The sequence below is a fragment of the Carlito syrichta genome, unplaced genomic scaffold (assembly GCF_000164805.1).
Source record: "Carlito syrichta isolate Samal-C Ts95f unplaced genomic scaffold, Tarsius_syrichta-2.0.1 Scaffold287916, whole genome shotgun sequence".
Taxonomy (NCBI): domain Eukaryota; kingdom Metazoa; phylum Chordata; class Mammalia; order Primates; family Tarsiidae; genus Carlito; species Carlito syrichta.
Genome location: NW_007232012.1, coordinates 109,947 through 128,844, shown reverse-complemented (window position 1 = coordinate 128,844; position 18,898 = coordinate 109,947). Strand labels below are relative to the sequence as shown.

Below are 18,898 nucleotides of genomic sequence, written 5' to 3'. Positions count from 1 at the left end.
AGAATCGGCTCCAGTCCTGATCAGACTGTTCCCAGAAGAACTGCCTCCGAGTAGTCTCTTCTCACTGTCCAGATTCTCTGGTACGAGTCCTAACCCACCCTTGGTCAGTGCTGGTCACCAACAAGAAACTATGATTTTCTGGATTTATTGGTAAATTAACATTGATTTCAGAAGGAAATTCATATGAATTTTCATGAAATCAACTAGTAGAAATTCCAGACTCAGGAGGCTGAGGCAAAAGGATCTCCTGAGCCCAGGAGTTTAAGGCTGCAGTAAGCTATGATCATGTCATTGCACTCCAACCTGGGTAACAGAGTGAGACTCTGTATTTAAGAAATCAAAAAATAAAAATAAATCAACTAGTAGAAATATGAGAAACTAACATGGTTATTGAATACAATTGTTTGATGTATTCAATCAAAATGTTTTCATAGAATGGAAGTTAGGGATCAGCATAACCAAAGGTCTATGTTCCCTAGACATATAGAATCCCAAAACTGACTAAACATTATAATATGGGAAATAAAATTTTGCATATATGCAAAAATAGAAACTCTTTCAAAGTAAAATTAATTTTACAGTGGCTTTCCTGAGAGTGTTCTTAAGGGATTATCTTAAATGTTCCTCTATCAGATAGTCTTCCCTCAGGACAGAAGTTGAGTGATTCTCCCACAGTATATCTCCCATCATAGCATTTATCCATTTGTCACATTATTTGTATTATTATTCCTTGTTTAATTGCCTGGCCTTCCCCAATAAACTGTTGGATCTCCAAGGCAACCATGACTCTTCCTACCTGTGTATTTCTAGAGCTTAGCACCATGCCTAAAATATAGTAGGCACATAATAAATACTGATTGAATGAATAAATTAACACACAGCATAGTAAAAATATCAGCATCCCATATAGAATGATAATTTAAGACTACTGGAAAAAGAGATACCTCTGTACCTGAAATATGAAAAGAGACTTGCTAAAACGATGGTATTAAAGAATAGCTCAGAGATAAAGTAACTGGAGAAGGAATAAGTTTGAAACAAAAGACTGTAGCCAGGTCAAGGTCATCAAGGAAGTTCTTGATAATTGACTTGATTCTCAGTCTTATGAACACAAAGATTTGGCCTTGTTAATGTCCTGAGAATAAATTCAAACTTCATCTATCTTCACCTTAGGGATAATGCTAGTTGGGGAGTCATAAAACCAAGGGCTCTTTTCCCAGGTGTCCTGCTCTCCTGGGAAGAAATTGCTGACCTCTAGACCTGTTCACAAGGGTCTGGAAGTGCAATTGGTTGTGAATTTGATATACCTCTTAAAGTTGCTTTTGTTTAAGAAACAGTTTATAGAAAAAAGAAGTAGGGCAGTGAGTTAACATCTATAAAGTTACCTGTCTTATCATGTGCCCTATCAACTCATAGCTTGAGAGATTGTTGGAATGGAATCTTGAGGCCTATGTTTCAGGACAAGCTGAGTGACAACACTCTGTGGATTTGGGCTTCCTGCAGGATGCACACAGGCTTTGAACTAGAGAACAATATCTGATACCGGTTTATCAATAGTGAGAAAGCATGGGGATAGAAAGCAAGGGAAGGAAGTAGGCATGATTTCTCTCACTATTACACTGGATCACTTATACAAAATATGTTTGTCTTCTCTACCCACACAGAGAAATGCTTGCATCAAGTAATACAACAGTGGTGCAGCTAATTAGAAACTGAGAATATGGCCTGGCAATTTGGGATCCTCATGCAACAATCCCAACAAGCAAAAAGAAAAGGTACTGTATGGATGGAGAAACTGGTTTCCTATTGCACACTGACACTCGGGTCGTTCCAAAGGTCATCTCTTTATATGACCAGGTGCAATCATGTAAGTATTAAAAATCTGCAGCAACCCAATAATGATAGACCCAATTAAGAATATAAACCATTTTGTAATGAAGATTTGGGAGTCCTCACTTAAGTAAAGAATCCCAAACAGATGTGCTACTAGCTGTAGTCAAAGGAAAGAAGTTGTAAATATCAAATATGTCCTCATAACTAATTATATATATATATATAAAAAGAATTGCCAATGCTATTATGTTGTATTTCTTGATTATTATATATTTATATTTTAGAACCAATTTTCCTTCCTCTTTTTCCCTATTGTCTTACATAAGGAAAGCTAGTGGATGTTAAGTTTAGTTTTTCTATGTTGCAGAAAAACTAAACTAAATGGGGAATTAACATCACCCAGATATGAATATGGTGATGGAGGTGAGAACATCTGTATTTGTATAAAGCATAGCAGTATTACATTAGGTAAGCACATTGAGTGATTATTGTTGGTCATAAAAGGTGGTAGAAAGTTGAAGAGTGTGCATGTATGCTGAATAACTAAGATGGTGATTCATAAAATGTTCATGGCTCCAGATCCACACTGGTAGTAGTGCCAGTGGGAGGCACTACTAGAAGGATGGAAGCAGGAAGAAAGAGAAAACGTCCAGCTTTTAGCTTCAAGAACTGAGGTACATACTGACAGCTGCTACTTCAGCAGAGGGGTAAAGAGCCTGCAGCCTCAAGCATACCACACAGCAGAAGCATCCCTTCTGCCTGTTCAGCCCTTCAGTAGTGGGATGTTGCTAGCATTTTAGCTCTGGTTAGGACATCATCCCTTAATGGTTCGAGCATCAAATCAGCAAATGCAACAGAAGCAGCAGCTCCCTGTCTATCACCCTTTTCGCATCTCAGTAACCATCACCTTTTCCTTCTTGTTCCTTCAGCTCTTCCAACACCTTGAAACCAAACCCTTGTATAAAATATCCTCTGTCTTAAATACCAAGCATATTTGCCATTTTACCAATTAGATCTTGGTCAATATGTTTTCTTAGGATTAAAGCTTTCATTTATTTAAATGAGTTAATACTTTTAAAAACCTATGACTATGGCCTATTTTTCTTTTAGAGGCTAACCTTGTACAATTTGTCCGATAAGTCCATTTCTTTTATTCTACATTTTCAGGGAAAATCTTTTTTTTACTATCATGTACCACTTATGGCTCCATGAAAACAGTGCCTGCTAGCATCAGTTCTCCCTTATTTCTAGTGTGACCATCTATGGAAACCTTAAGAATACTTATAGAAAGTATTTAACTTAATGCCATTTAATACTTGACACACAAAGGTATCAACAAATTAAAACTAAGATATGAAGTATATATAGGGAAAACACCTGGAATACATAGAAAATTTAAAGAAAAAAATAGATGTAATCACAGTAATAATGACCAAAAAATTATATGCCAGGCACCCTGCAAAGCAATTATTTAACTTTCTCCAAAAAAATCTTATGTGCAAATAATGTGCTGCAGAAGCTCTTAAAGAAACTATAAGACCCTCAAAATGCTATCTACTTAATCTGCTTTTCAACCTAGATAGAAAGTACCCAAATCAATAGTTCACTTTTCTTACATAATTGGGGAACAGAATTTCTTTTATGTTAGGATTATGTGCATAATATCTCATTTATCTGACATATTGGGAAATGAGATATTTTATAGAAGTTAATTTTCGTTATAACTAAATCTTATCCCTTAAGTATGAACTTTAAAAATCCTAACCAATTTTGAAGGAAATCTTTCTAGTAAGTACTACACACTTAACCTGCCTTCTCACACAGAATGTAATGAATATAATTGAATCATTTTGTGAAGATTCAAACTGTGATTATGGACATCAAAGACTACATTCTCTAATATAGTAAAACTTTGCAGACTAATGAGATATAAGGACTTCACCCAGCTCTTACCCTAAACATCACTCAGTGACTGCACCTTATCAATACTTGGGTCTACTTTTTGAGTTCTTCTCCATTCTCCCTCAGTGACAGTCTCTCAAAAGTTACTTTTTTTTCTTACCTGACTGTAGCAAGTCAAGTCCTAGCAATTTATATTGAGAAACTAGGTAACCATGACATCTGGAAGTATGGATATAGAAAGAACAGACAGTTATTGAAAGAAGGACTTAGAGAAAGATGAGTACATGGCAAATGAGTTGAGAATGAAATTAAGTGAGATTTGTGACAGTTAACTGCTGAGAAACTTTTTAGTATCTAGGATGCGTTTTAGTTGAGAGGTGGATGACACTGAAGTCCAACATTCGCACAAGTGAGATCGCATATATGCGCATATACATGCCCATACACATGTAGAGTTACCCAGCATTCTATAGGGAAACGGTTTTTGGCAGCATATGTAGAAAGGGCTAAAAGGTCAATTATAGAACCACATTGTAGAACCAGTGTTATACTCTATAAACAAAATCAGTATACTATAAAACATACATTTAGTAAGCAATAAGTATAAGACATCTAATAACACAACATTTTTAATTTCATTGACCTCAGATTCCTAAACTGAGTGACAAAAACTAATGATTATAATGTAGTGGACATTTTAAACTAGAGCATAAGGGGATGCTTCCCTTCTTTTACTAGAATACAAGATGTAAGAGTAGCTTTGGGGAAAACAAAATGCTAAGTTCTTGAAATGCCCATAGGTATTTTCAAAATCATACAACACCAAAAATAATTAAAAGTCACTATTTTAAAATGTTCTGACCACTTACTCTGAGTTAGACAATAGGCTGGCTACATGCTTTATATGAATTGTTCTCTTTAATATAAGCAACTTTACGAAATAAAAACTGCTGTTTACATTATTATTAAAATGAGGGAATGAATCCTTAGTGAGGCAACCTATTTCCGAAGGCCATACAAAAATAGATTCAGGTGAGGAAACTGGTAATCTCACTCAGTGTTGCCACTACTCTTGTTGTATGTTTCTAGCCTAATTTTCTCTCTAAAAATTTTTAGGAATTCTGGTCAAGTTAAGAGCTGATGAACATGCTTTAACTCTTAAAGCAACCAAGATGAGCCTAAAAGGGTTAAGCAGAGGTATAACTAAACAATAAACCAAGAGTTAAACAAGGGTGATATACCACAAAAAACTTTATGCCAAACAAATGACATAATTAAGTCATAGTAAGTACAGAAGCTCCTAGCAGGGAACAATCACTCTGGCTAAAGAAGTGCTGAGGCTTTAGAGCAGCCAAGTTTTCCATACAAAGGAGTGGGGTCTCCATAAGTCTTCCATATGATGAAGCTATCTCTTCCATATAAGGTAAAATGTGAAACCCTATGACTCGGGAATATGTTTCTGGTGGGGAAAGTTGCATTTGCCAATGCATGGTAGTAAGAGAGTGAAAGAGTGAAAGATTTAGTAAAGATATTCTGAATAGAGCAACAAATTGCTGTTATTGTTGTAGCTGAACAAAGTCTAACAGAAAAACAAGCCTTCAAAGAGAGGATGAGCCTTGAATGACACTACAAGGAGCTGAGATTTTATGATACACTGGAGACCACTGGCATTTTTATGAACTGACTAGGGGCATGATAGAGTCGTATATACAAAAATAAAATTAGAATCAGATATCAACAAATTAGTTTTTGTGTGCCTACTCTGTTCTGGGTACTATTTCAGATACTAGTGGAGAAGTAACCCACAGAAACAAAATCAGGAAACATAGCCAAAAACTTCCGAGTCAATGGTTTCCCTTTCAGGAATCTTCCTCCTATCACTTACAGCCTTTCTTTCATGATCACACACCTTCAAAAGTTGGTCAGGGAGCTAAATTTCCCTAATCTTTTATTTCTTCATCAATAAAATGGGGGCAATATCCCTTGCCCTGGTGGCCTGATAGAATTGATCTGAGAATCAAATGAGTGAGCATATATGAGCATGCCTTAAAAATTAAGTATTGCATACATGAAAAAGACAAACGTAGAGCTGTCCCTTGCTTCAAGGGTGAGTTAAAGCCTTATTTGTTATGAGACGCTCGACTTAGACTGTTTTCTCCTATTCTGACCTATGCCAAGTACAGCATGTCTCTTGTAAAAATGAATCTGTACATCTATCAAAAACAAATTTAAGCAGGTCTGTGTTCCTCACTGGAACGTGGTCTATCAATACCCAGCAGTTTCTTATATTTGTATGCTAGCTCTTTATTTAAGATTCCTTCCCTAACCCAATCAAGTACAGAGATTTTTGAAAAAAGTCTACTGGACTTAGCAGATTTGGTTTTGGTAGTAATCTAGTTCCTGAGTAACTATGTCTGGAGTATCTATTGTGTGCCAGGCATTGTGCTGCATGCTGGTATGACAGAAATTATCACAGCAGTCCTGGTTAGTGCCTTGATAACATTTTCAATCTAACAGAAAAGGCAGACTTTAGGAGTATTGTCTGTGCATAAAGTTTTTATTAAAGGAAATCAGATAGAATAGAAGGAAAATTGGGAGGAATGGGGAGATGGAGACTAACTTATTCTTGGTGGGTTTGGGGATAAGGCTTATCTGAGAAACTGATCTCCAAGCTAAATGTGCACTTGGAGCTACTTCATTAAGAGAAAAAAACGGCTGGCTACAGTTGCTCATGCCTGTAATCCCAGCACTTTGGGAGATGGAGATAAGAGGATTGCCTGAGCCCAGGGGTTCAAGACCAGCCTGGACAGCTTGTAAGACCTCACCTGTACAGTAAATCAAAAAATTAGTCAGGCATGGTGGCACACACCTATAGTTCTAGCTACTTGGAAGGTTGAGGTGGAAGGATTGCCTGAGTCCAGCAGGATTGAGGCTGCGGTGGCTGTGAGTGTGTCCCTCTATACTCCAGTCTGGGTAAAAGAGTGAGACTCTGATCCAAAAAAAATAAAAAGGAGAAAAAATGTCATAAACCATTATTTGACTAATTACAACAAATACAGATTTTATAATAAAATGAAAAAATGAAATAAGATATATAATTATTATAGGTAAAAATTTAAATACCATAGATTTATTAGATAAACAAGTTACCTCTAGAACCTTTGGACATGACTCCCTTTGTTTTTAAGATGTCTATTGTACTGAAATAAAGCTTGAGAAAATTAATCTTTTGTTTGTTTCTTTGGAAGTTCTAGCTAGAGCAATCAGAGAAAAGAAGGCGAACAGGGGTATCCAAATAGGAAAAGAGGAAATCAAGTTATCCCTCTGCAGACAATATGATTCTATACCTCAAAAATCCAAGAGAATCTATCAAAAACCTCCATGCTCTGATAAAGGGCGCCGGAAAAGTCTCAGGGTATAAAATAAATGTGCAAAAGACAATCATATTTATATACACCAGTAATAAACGAACAGAAATCCAAATAAAAAGCGCAATTCTATTCACAATAACCACACAAAAAAAATGAAATACCTTGGCATCTTCCTAACCAGAGATGTGAAAGACCTTTACAGTGAAAACTACAAAAGACCGCTCAAGGAAATCAAAGATGACACAAACAAGTGGAAAAATATTCCATGCTTGTGGATTGGAAGAGTCAACGTTGTTAAGATGTCCATTCTACCTAAGGCAATCTACAGATTTAACGCAATACCCATTAAACTACCAGCAACATTTTTCTCAGACCTAGAAACAACAATACAGGAATTCATATGGAAACATAAACGACCAGGAATAGCCAAAACAATCCTCAGCAAAAAAAAAAAAAAAGCAGGAGGTATCACACTACCAGACTTTAAACTTTATTATAAAGCTACAATTATAGCCTGGTATGGGTATAAGAACAAGCATATAGACCGATGGAATAGAACTGAGGCAAAACCTTAATTTCTCAAACAACTCATCTTCAACAAAACCTCCACCATCAAACACTGGGGAGAGGAGAACCTAATCAGTAAATGGTGCTGGGAAGACTGGCTGACTACATGCAGAAGATTGAAACAGGACCCCTACCTATCCCCCATACACAAAAAACAACTGTAAATGGATCAGAGACCTAAACGTAAAACCTCAAACCATAAGAACCTTAGAAAATGCAGGAGACACTATAATGAAAATTGGAACTGGCAACCAATTCCTGATCAAAATCCTGAGTGCAAATACTATAAGAGGTAAGACAGACAAGTGGGACCTCATCAAACTGACAAGCTTCTGCAAAGCCAAAGAAACCATCAAGAGAGCAGGGAGAAAGCCCACAGACTAGGAAAAAATAATTGCCAACTCTATGTCTGACCAAAGCCTAACATCTAGGATCTACAAGGAACTCAAATGTGCTGAAAAGAAAAAACAAACAAACAGCGCCATTACAAAGTGGGCAACAGATATGAATAGACAGGTCTCAAAAGAAGTCATACAAGCAGCCAACAGATACATGAAAAAATGTCCAGCTTCACTAGTCATCTAAGGGAACACAAATTAAAACTACACTGAGATACCACCTAACTCCAGTCAGAATGCTCAAAAAATAGCAGATGCTAGAGAGGATGTGGTGAAAAGGGAACACTTCTACACTGTTGGTGGGAGTATAAACTAATAAAACCTCTGTGAAAAACAGTGTTGTGATTCCTAAAAGTTCTAAAAATCAACCTTCCATATGACCCCGCAATCCCCCTACTGGGAATATACCCGGAAGAACCCAAATCACTCTATAAAAAAGATACCTGCACATGTATGTTTATTGTAGCATTGTTCACAATAGCAAGAACATGGAACCAACTGTGCTCCCCATCAAAAGAAGACTGGAAAAATGTGGTACATATGAAAAAAAATGTGGTACATATATGCAATGGAACATTACGCAGCCATACAGAACAACAAAATCATGAACTTTGCAGCAACCTGGATGGACTTAGAGTCTATAATACTGAGTGATCTTTCACAGAAACAAAGAACTGAGTATCACATGTTCTTACTCATAAGTGGCCCTTGAACAACTATTGTAATACTATAAGAAAAGGATTGACAGTTGCGGGAAATTGCTGGAGCTGGGGTGGGGAGCAGGGAGGTGGGATTGGCAATAGTGGGAATCTGCCTGGAGAAGGAGGGCACACCTCATCAACAAATGTACCTGCACATGAATATCTGTATACCTAACCCTGAATTGTACCCCACAATTTTAAAATTAAAAACTAATAAAATGAAAAGCATGAAATGAGAGATATTATTATTAAATTATTATTATAGTTAAAAATTTAAATATCATAGATCTATTAGATAAACAAGCTACCTCTAGAACCTTTGAAAATGACTTGTTTGTTTTTAAGATGTGTATTGTACTGAAATAAAGCTTGAGGAAATGAACTTTTTGTTTATTTATTTATTTTTGAAACTCTTAAAATGAATAAAATAATTTTAAATTTTAAATTTTAAATTCTGCATCCTCCTCCCAAAAAATCTGTGTCTTAAATATGAGTTAAATAATAAATCTTATTTAATTCATTTCACCCATAAAAGTCAGTCAGGATTTCAGCAGGAAACTGAGGGCAACTTAAATAGGCAATTGAGGTTGTAGTGAATCCAGAGCTTTGCAGAAAGGGAACCAAGGGGAATAAATTCTGCAACTCCATTCTTTTCTCACCCTCTCATCTTTTACAAATCAACAGGAAGTCAGGGAGAGAGGAAACTCATTAGCATTATGAGGAAAGGTCAGCCTGTGGGGCACAGGGAAGAGTGAAAAAATATAGAGTGAATCTAGAAAGGCAAAGAGAAAGATCCAACATAAAAAAGTATTGTCATTTGTTTTATTTCATCGAACTGTATTGTATTTTTCATGTTTGTTCTCTTGTGCTAATAATTAGTAAAACAGTTATAACAAAATAAAACCAGATCACGCTATATGGTAAAGGAAACCAGGTTCTGATTTAATCCACTTCTACACATTCAGTTCTACAATGGATAATTCACAAAATGGATACTTAATTTCCACTGGCTGTCCAACTAAGCAGCTTCAAGTTTATCACTTTTCTCTTTCCATAATGATAGTATTTTTAAGGTGTTTAATTTTCACAGGGAAGCTGGATCATAATTGTCCATAAAGCATATCCACTGGGATATATATCTTTGTGCCACTTCATCATGTTATGTCAAATTGTATTTCCTAAGGTGCTCAATAGGTTGTCATATATAACCAAGGAAATTCAATACAAGTACAATACAGTGTAAATTTAATACATGGTATCTCTATTTACACTGAAAAATTCTGTTTACTGTAAGAATTAAGCAGCAATGCTTTAGTGTGTCATAAAAATAACATGCATAGTGAATCTAGATGCTCCAAACATGTTTGTTTGTCTTTTCCAGTGCGGCATGGCAATATGAATATCAACTGAGGGTTCCCCCCAAGGTCTGGATGATGATTGAATGTGGCAGATAGCTCCCTATGTGAATACTTGATCCTTCAATTAAAAAGAAAAAGAGAGAAGAGCTTTCACATTGTGGGATAATGCCTTATTACTGTTATGCTCTCCTAAAAATGGAATCAACGGAATCTAAAAAAGATTGTGCTTGGGAAATTCTACCTGACAAACTGACTGGAGGTGTTTCATAAAAGTTACACAAGGTTTGCTCAAAACTGTCAAGCAGTTTCCCTAAGTAATTCACTGAATTCTATAATCCATTTCAGCTATTAAAACTGAGCATTTCCAGGAAAAAAAATAGAATCACATTTTGACTGTTTTAAAAATAAAATTATCTCAAAATAAAAAGTGAAAAACCAAACAGTTATTTCTTTAAAACCAGAAGAAAATCAGAATAGAGATCTTACGAATTGTGAATATTGGCACTGAGTACAAGACATTGAACAAATAAAAGCAATTATTTTTTTTTTCACATGGCTAGGTGAAATTTTACATTATGAATACTTCTACAAAAAGTAGAGGCAGAATAGTACAGTGAATGATACTATGAATGTTTGTCATTCACACCTTCTTTTGTTTTGTATTAAATTCCTACTTATCTACTTCTCGTGATTTTGGGAACCGAATTGTTTAATACTTATAAATCTGAGTTTCCACATCTGTGGGATGACAATACCCATTTCATAGGCTAGTTATGAGAGTTAAATGCCTGGGAAATAGTTATAAATTGTAGCAATTATTTCTATTATTATTATTAGTTTTAGCAGGAAATCAAATGCTTCTTTCTATGCATGGGTAAAGAACTTAATTAGTACTTACACATACATTTTAATGTACATACATTATAAAAATGTATTTGTTATCAATTATTAGCATCATCTCTTAATGTGAGGAATAAAATATACAGAGTATGTATAAAAGATCTGGAGTTTATTGATTTCTCTACCACCTAATACCGAAATAATGTATGTGCTAAAAAAACCTGAACTAAATATTATTTTAATAATGCTCTATTTTCTTCAAAGTACTATGGGCAAGTCTACAAAAACAGTCAATGTCTTAAATATGTTCTGTTTTTATTGACATGATGCCACCGCTGTTATGATACCTATTCATATATAAATTCTCACATAGCTGGGTCAATACAATGAACTTAATTAAGAAAATATTTCCGTAGGCTCCTGAAGCCCCTTTCATCTCTCAAGAAGAGCCTGGGACTCTTGTCTAATGGGTACCCAACTCTCCTGCTCCTCTCCTAATATGCCCATGTAAGTATTAACAAATCCTGATCACAGTAACAATATATCCTTTCATTCTGAGGCATGCAAAGTATATCCATCTCCATGTGCTGTCTTTCCTTGGATTATCTACAGATTACCAGGCTGATAGAATCTTAAGTGAAAGGACTAGATCTCTAAGTATGAGCTTCCAGCCTTCAGCAGACCCAGGAGAGATTCCTCTCCACTGCCTCTAAAATCATCCTACCTATATTGCATAATTATAAAATGTGCTTTCAGTGTGCATTTGTGTATACTGTATAATCAAACATATGCATATGCTTCTCACATCAACACAATTACCATTTTATTATTGTCCCTATCATCAGTAAACATTAATTCATTCAACTGCTGTTTAATACCCATCTATTCTGTGGCACCCTGCCAAGGGTTAGGACTACAGCAGTGCACAGGGAGCATGATTCCTGCCCTCATGTGGCTCACAGTCTAACAAGGAAACTATTTTAGGTAGACTGACTGACGTAAAGACAGAGGACAGTTACAAGAAATTATAACTATTAAGAAAAGATAAAAATTTCATATTCTCTATTTTTAGTTAGTATTTTAAGAAACATATCTCCTAATTAGTTTTAAATGCCATACCAAATGTTATGCTAGATAATGACAAATTAGTCTGGCATAGTTAGACAGCTATGCTGTTTTAACAAAGTAAACTTCAAGTGTAAGGAGAAAAACACATTTCAGGATTTTAAGGCCTAGCTTCTAAAAGAGAATATGGCTCACGAGAATTTGGAAGTTCTCAAAAGTATAATTCTAATTATGCAATTGTAATCTACACAATACAGTTCACAAATGTATTAGACACTAATTCATTATGCGACTTCTCTGTGATGGCTAATGCTATTACCAAAGAGTCAAGGTCCTACATCATAAAGGGTTCTTATGTACCTTAGACTCAAAAGTAGCTCTTCTCAGAGGTTTTAAAATCCTGCCTGAAACCACAGCCTATAAAGAACACCTTTGCCAGAGGGAATGTGGGTGAGAAGGACTTTGATTAGAGAAACACAGAGCTGAGTGTCACACCATCATTTTTGCAGGTATGGGAAGCAAGGGACTAGAATTAAGCAGGACATATTTGAAAGCGAGCAAAGCCTTAGGTGTGAATCAAGTGATAATGACTCAGTACTTAAAGACCGTACCTGGCAGACTAAGGCAATTAATAGCAAGTAGGATTATTTGTAATAGCAAAATCATGGAAACTTAAGTGTCCATCGATAAAAGGTAGGTCGCATAAGTGATGATTTCATTCAGTGAAGTAGTCTTCTGCCTTTCTAAAGAATGAGGCCAAGCTACACTTCACTGCCATAAAAGGATGTTTGCCCCATATTGCCAAGTAAGAAAAATAAATTTTATGACAGAACAAATAGTATGATCTCACCTTTGTTTAGCAAATGTATATTTAATGCATATTTTATGTGATTATTAATCTACAAATTTTTCTTTTCAGTGAATACAGTCCTAAATCTTTTTTTCTGGCTTAAAAGTGTATTGCATTTTATTATATCCTCCCTATATTTGCTATATATATATATAATTTTATTGTGGTATAAAACACATAACATGAAATGTATTATCTTAACCATTTTAAGTGTATAGTATATAGTGTTATCTATATGAACATTGTTGTGCAACAGAACTCTTAAGCTTTTTTAACTTTGAAAACTGAAATCTATATCCATCAAACAACAACTCTATATCCATCAAACAACAACTCCCTATTTCCCCCTGCTAATTATAAGTCTACTTTCTGCTTCTATGTGTTCAACTACTATAGATAACTCACATTAAGTGTAATCATGTGGTTGTCTTTTTGTGATTGCCTTGTTTCATTTATCATAATGTCCTCAAGGAGTGTGTGACAGGATTTCCTTCTTTTTAAGGCTGAATAATATTCTACTGTATATACTACATTCAGTTTATCTAATCATCTGTTCATAAATATTTGGGTAGCTTCCACCTCTTAGCTTTTGTGAATAATACTTCTATGAACATGAATGTACAGATATCTCTTTGAGGTCCTTTGTCAATTCTTTTGAATATACTCTAAGATGTGGGATTGTTGGATCATAATTCTATTTTTACAAAATTACCATACTATTTTCCACAGCAACTGCACCATTAGCATTCACACCAAAGTGCATAGGGATTCCAATTTCTCTGTGTCCTCAACAAAGTTTGCTATTTTTTAAATAATAGTAATCAATATGCTTTTAGCTGAGCAACTATTTTGTGCCAGACACTATTTTGGGAATTCCTGGTACAGTACTAAACCAAGGAGACCAAACCAGGAAAAGCTATCTGCTCACAAGAAGTATGTCCTTAACCAAGTAGTAAGCATCCCAGCGCACACACTATGGAGCAGGACCAGGTTGGGAGACAAAGAAAAGAACCAAAACCACAAAGCACAGGCTATTGTCTTAGCACCTTGAGCTAGTATTATCATCAGACTTTAATAAGCAGGAGCTGATGGTTTAAGTCAGAATCAGTTACGAAAAGCAGAGAGTCTGTTTCCTAAGCCATGTTGACCAAAGGCTTCCAATTCCTTAATGAACAAGAAGTGGACACATACATCAGGATCTTTTTACACTTTTTATATGTGGTCACCTATAGGCATACATAAAAAATATGCATAGTTTTCATTATAGAAAGCAAGTATAATTTTTCTCAACAAATCTTTTTCTTTCATGTTTATAAATTACTAGTGAAAAAAAATGCATTTAGGTACATAACTAACTGAGACAAGATTTTGGAGCCTGAGTATATAACATCAGGCAAGCAGCACCTGTTACAGACCATTACAGATGAAATGCATGTGTTTCTCTGGACCTGCTACATCTTAATGAAGATGCAGAGGAATGACACTCCCATATTCTATAGGGCTCCTCAAGGAGCTGCCTCTTCATGCACTTGGCACCGTGTGCACCTCACTGCCTTGTGGGTATTAATTGACATGGATATTTCCCATAAGGGATTCTGATACACTTGAGACAATGAATTGAGGGAATTCATTTCAGTATCTCCTGTATATACGGGTAATGGCTCCTAATAGGTCATAAACATATATCCTCTGAATGAACAAATTCAAATTTTTTTCAGAGCATGAGGAAACTCCTAAGTGTATCTGATTAAGCAGTGGTAGTAGTCTTCATTAGAGGTGTGCAGTTGAGGGATTGTGTGGTGAGAGAAGATGGAGGTAAGCAAGGGTTGAAGTCAAGAGTGCTGCTGGTTACCAGTTAACATAACTGGGTAGTGCTAATCAGTGAGCGAGGGAATACAGGAGAAAGAGGAGGTAGAGAGGCAGAGCCCACAATGAGAAATAAACTTGGATATGTTGAGTTGAACATGTAACAGAAATCTACATGGAAGTCTCCAGAAGGGGCCCTAAGGAGGGAAGTCTCAGCTAGATACTGTATTAAAAATTCATCAGCATTTTATTAACAACCAAGTGGAAGATTCTGATTATTCAGAAGACCTGTGGTAGAGACCTAGAATCTACTTCAACCAGTGCCCCCGATATGGTTCCAAGAATCACAAGTTTGATACTGAAAAATACCATTTAAAATCATTAAAAGGGTTTCTTTAGTAACACAAAGATGAAATATATCTTATTCTCCAATTTTATTTCTCTTGTGCAACATATTCAGAAATTAGAAAGCAACCATAATGAAGTACATATTAATGTATAATATGGGTCTGGTTCTATTAAATTTGAACTGAGAATAATCGGAGAAAGAAAATTAAAAATTCTCAAGTTCAATGCACGATCTAAACTTCCAAAAGAAAAATCAAGTACTAGACCCCACACAGTTAGAAAATGTAGATTTTAGGAATAAATACAGTTTTAACAAATATATTTTAGAACTGGACTGCAAGTACTCCTGTCTTCTCTTGGTTTCATGAAAGAGCCATGATATGCTACTGATAAAAGTCAATATTCACAAGAAATAATTAAATGAACTAAATATTATTAGACACCAACAAAAAGTACAGCATTGTGTTAGGCTCTGTGAAGGGAAAAGAAAAGAATGATTAAAGGTCCTTATCAACTGGTGGGAGCGTTGGACATGTGCCGAAAATCCTTAAGCCCAGGCTGAATAAAGTAGTCATGAAAGCACAGATACAAGCTACACGATCAAGAGAAGAAGGTAGGCCAGGCTCAGTGGCTCAGCCTGTAAGCCCAGCACTTTGGGAGGCCGAGATGAGCGAACTGCCTGAACCCGCGGGTTCTAGACCCACCTGGGCAACTTGGCAAGGCCTCATCTCTACAATAAATCAAAAAATTAGCCGGGCGTGGTAGTGCGCACCTGTAGTTCCAGCTACTTGGAAGGCTGAGGCAGAAGGATCGCCAGAGCCCAGCGGGTGGAGGCTGCGGTGGCTGGAAGCAGCCACTGCACTCCAGTCTGAGCGACAGAGTGAGCCTCCAACTCAAAAAAAAAAAAAAAGAGAAGAAGGTAAAGCTTAACTTAAGCTCAAGGAAGAGTAGAATGATTTTATGGAATAAGAGGCCCACCTTTAACCTGAAAGAATGCTGAATTTCTAGAGGTAAAGACAGGATGATAGTACAGATTGTTCACCCCAATTTTATAATCAAGGAAACTGGAATTCATAGAGTTAGTAGATTTCTCAAAATAATGCAGTTAGTATAAGTTGGAGACCATTTTTGACTCAAGGACTATTTGACTCCACATGCATATCCTTCAACCCTACATTAACCTTTAAATATTCCAGGGTGGCTAGAAAGGAGATGTGTTACAATACAATGTAAGTTTAGGTTGAGTCACAAGTTAGTGGTAACCTCAATGACAGACTAATGAATATGAAAGCTATCCCTTGGATATTTGGGGTGGAATTATGGGACCTGTGAAAAAAGATGGAGGGACAAGATGTTTTCCAACAATCACATTGTTCCTCTCCAGACAATCAACAAGAGAAATGAAACACTAAAACATTTGGACAAAGTGGAGAGAAATAGTGGAAAGAAGTAATTTGTATTTATAAACAAAAACTACTTTTAAATGTATAATCATTTACCACAATAAAAATTCTGAAAATTCTGTTTGATTAACACAAGACTAGGACACTATGGGAGTGTTAACACAAATCTCCAAAAAATCCCCCAGATTCTTCTTGCTCAATGAATACATTTTAAAACTGCTTAAAATGCACAACATATAATAAGCAAAGATCTCTGAAAAGTGGAAAATATTTCCCTAAACTAGCAAAGATTCTGAGTGCAATGGTAGTTTCAGTTGCAACTATTAATTGGGAGGAAGAGAAGGTGTCGATTATGCAAATCATGTAATAGCATTTAACAGCAATCCAATCAGAATGAATCATTAACATTTTCATTGCCACCTATGAACTAGATTTCCTTGTGGAGGAAGAAGTGAGACAAGATTTTTGACTGCTTAATATAGGATCAAATGGACATCCATTTATTTTTTATTAGGAAATTTGTAATAGTACAGGGATAACTTCAATAGCAGAGATAATCATTCACTCTAATTATTGGAGTTCTCTCCATTACCTCAAATATATCTAGTGCATTTGCCAAAAGTTTAATTAAAATGAGATGGCTGGAATAATTAATATCACAGTAAACATAAGACAAACTAATAAAACTGTAACTTTTCCCCTTTATTCTTCTCGGCTATGCGAAAAGAGGCCATTTCAATTTTCAGTAATGAGTTACTTAAAACAGTTTCTATGGTATTAAAAGTCTTCTTGATATTTGTCTCAAAGAACAAAATTTAATACCATGTAAGCTTCTATCAGTGTGAATCAATGGTACTATGCTGTATGAATTTTAAAGATATTTCCAATAAATAAAAGAATGTACATCCAAAACTATTACATATTCTTTATAATGAGGTTTGATTATAGTGAAATTTAACTGACTAGTTTAGTTCTCTAAACTGCACAAAGACTTACGTGTGCTTACAAATACACATAATTTGCTTCAAGTTAAATAAGTACAAATGTCTGTGTGTTTAATCCATGCATTGTTTAAAAACTACATGTTGAAATATTTATAAATATTATATGAAAAATACAGAGTTCCAAGAGGCCTCTTTTAAGATAGCCTTATTAAATCAAAAGCATTTTGAAATACAGTATGTACATGAACTTTCCACCTCTCTCCTTCTCCTAGGAAGAACTAATGGCTGTTAAAAACAGAAAGTCATTGAAAATACAATGTCACTCTCACTCCGGCATTCTTTGGGAATCTTCCTGGTTTGTTCTCTTCACCTCTCCTGGAGCATTTTAAACAATAAGATGCAGTACACAAGAACTATCAAAAGGGAGCACTTTTGAGCTACCAAAATTGTGTGTTAGCCTGAAAACCACTATCTCCCCAACTACAGACAATGATACTATCTCAGGTATTTTATGTGCTAAAATGATCATTAAAAATTAAGCACCACATATAAGCTGCCATTTAGAATATTAATTTACCTTTGCTAATCATCTTTTTAACTTGAGGCTAAAAGAGTTCACTTACCATTCGGATATTCAGGCTCAGTCCAGGAGACATTAAAAGAGTCAGGTGAATATGAGTGGGCTTTGGGGGCTGGCACACCTTCGGGTATATCCTCATCAGTTAGGGCCTCACTGGCCTCACTCACTGTACACCCACCACCTGTGCAAGCCTAAACAGAGATGCGAAAAAGCACAATTCACTCTTGGTCTCAAAAGTTGTGATGAGCACTGAAGAGAGGCAATTCATAAAAAGAGTTCCAGATTCTTTCACATAGTGATACCTATACCTCCTCCCGCCCCCAAATAAATTTGTTTCAATGCTGAGGTTTAACATTTAATTAATTTGCTTTTTAGGACATGAAACAGCCATCTTCAATAGTTAGAAAATGACTTGGAGTATATTAATGTATGATTTAAAGAACCATCCTAAGTTAAAGCCTAGCAATGTCGTAAATCAATTGACTAGGTGAATAGTTCTGCTGAGGTTAGCCTTGCACAAAATTTTTCAAAATGAATTAAACACCCACACCCACACACACACAGCATATGTACACACCATATGAGAGACACCCTAGAAAATGAAGACTACTTCCAGATATAGCAACTGGTTTCCGGGCTGGGGGGAAAGATGTACAGCAAATATAATGACCTTTTATAGTGTGACCAATATGTTTATAGTATAATACCATGTGAAATGCAATAAAACAATATATCTCATAAGAGAATAAATACAAAACAGTTGTTGAATGAATATTTAACTGCATAAAAGATCAAATAATTTACTTATGTGTCAGAGGATATAGGCTTCATTAAAACATGGCTGACAGAGCCGGGCTCGGTAGCTCAGCCTGTAATCCCGCGCCTTTGGGAGGCTGAGGTGAGTGGATTGCCTGAGCCCGCGGGTTCAAGAC

At 35.8% G+C, this 18,898-nt stretch overlaps 1 protein-coding gene across 1 annotated transcript in view; it reads right to left on the bottom strand.

The window, feature by feature from the left end:
• Window positions 1–18,898, bottom strand: part of LOC103255181 (usherin) — a 465,104-nt gene that overhangs the window by 347,306 nt on the left and 98,900 nt on the right. Inside the window, exon 15 of the mRNA XM_008053149.2 lies at window positions 18,010–18,157. Within this exon, the coding sequence (XP_008051340.2) occupies window positions 18,010–18,157 (148 nt within the window). The remainder of the gene's footprint in view (window positions 1–18,009; window positions 18,158–18,898) is intronic.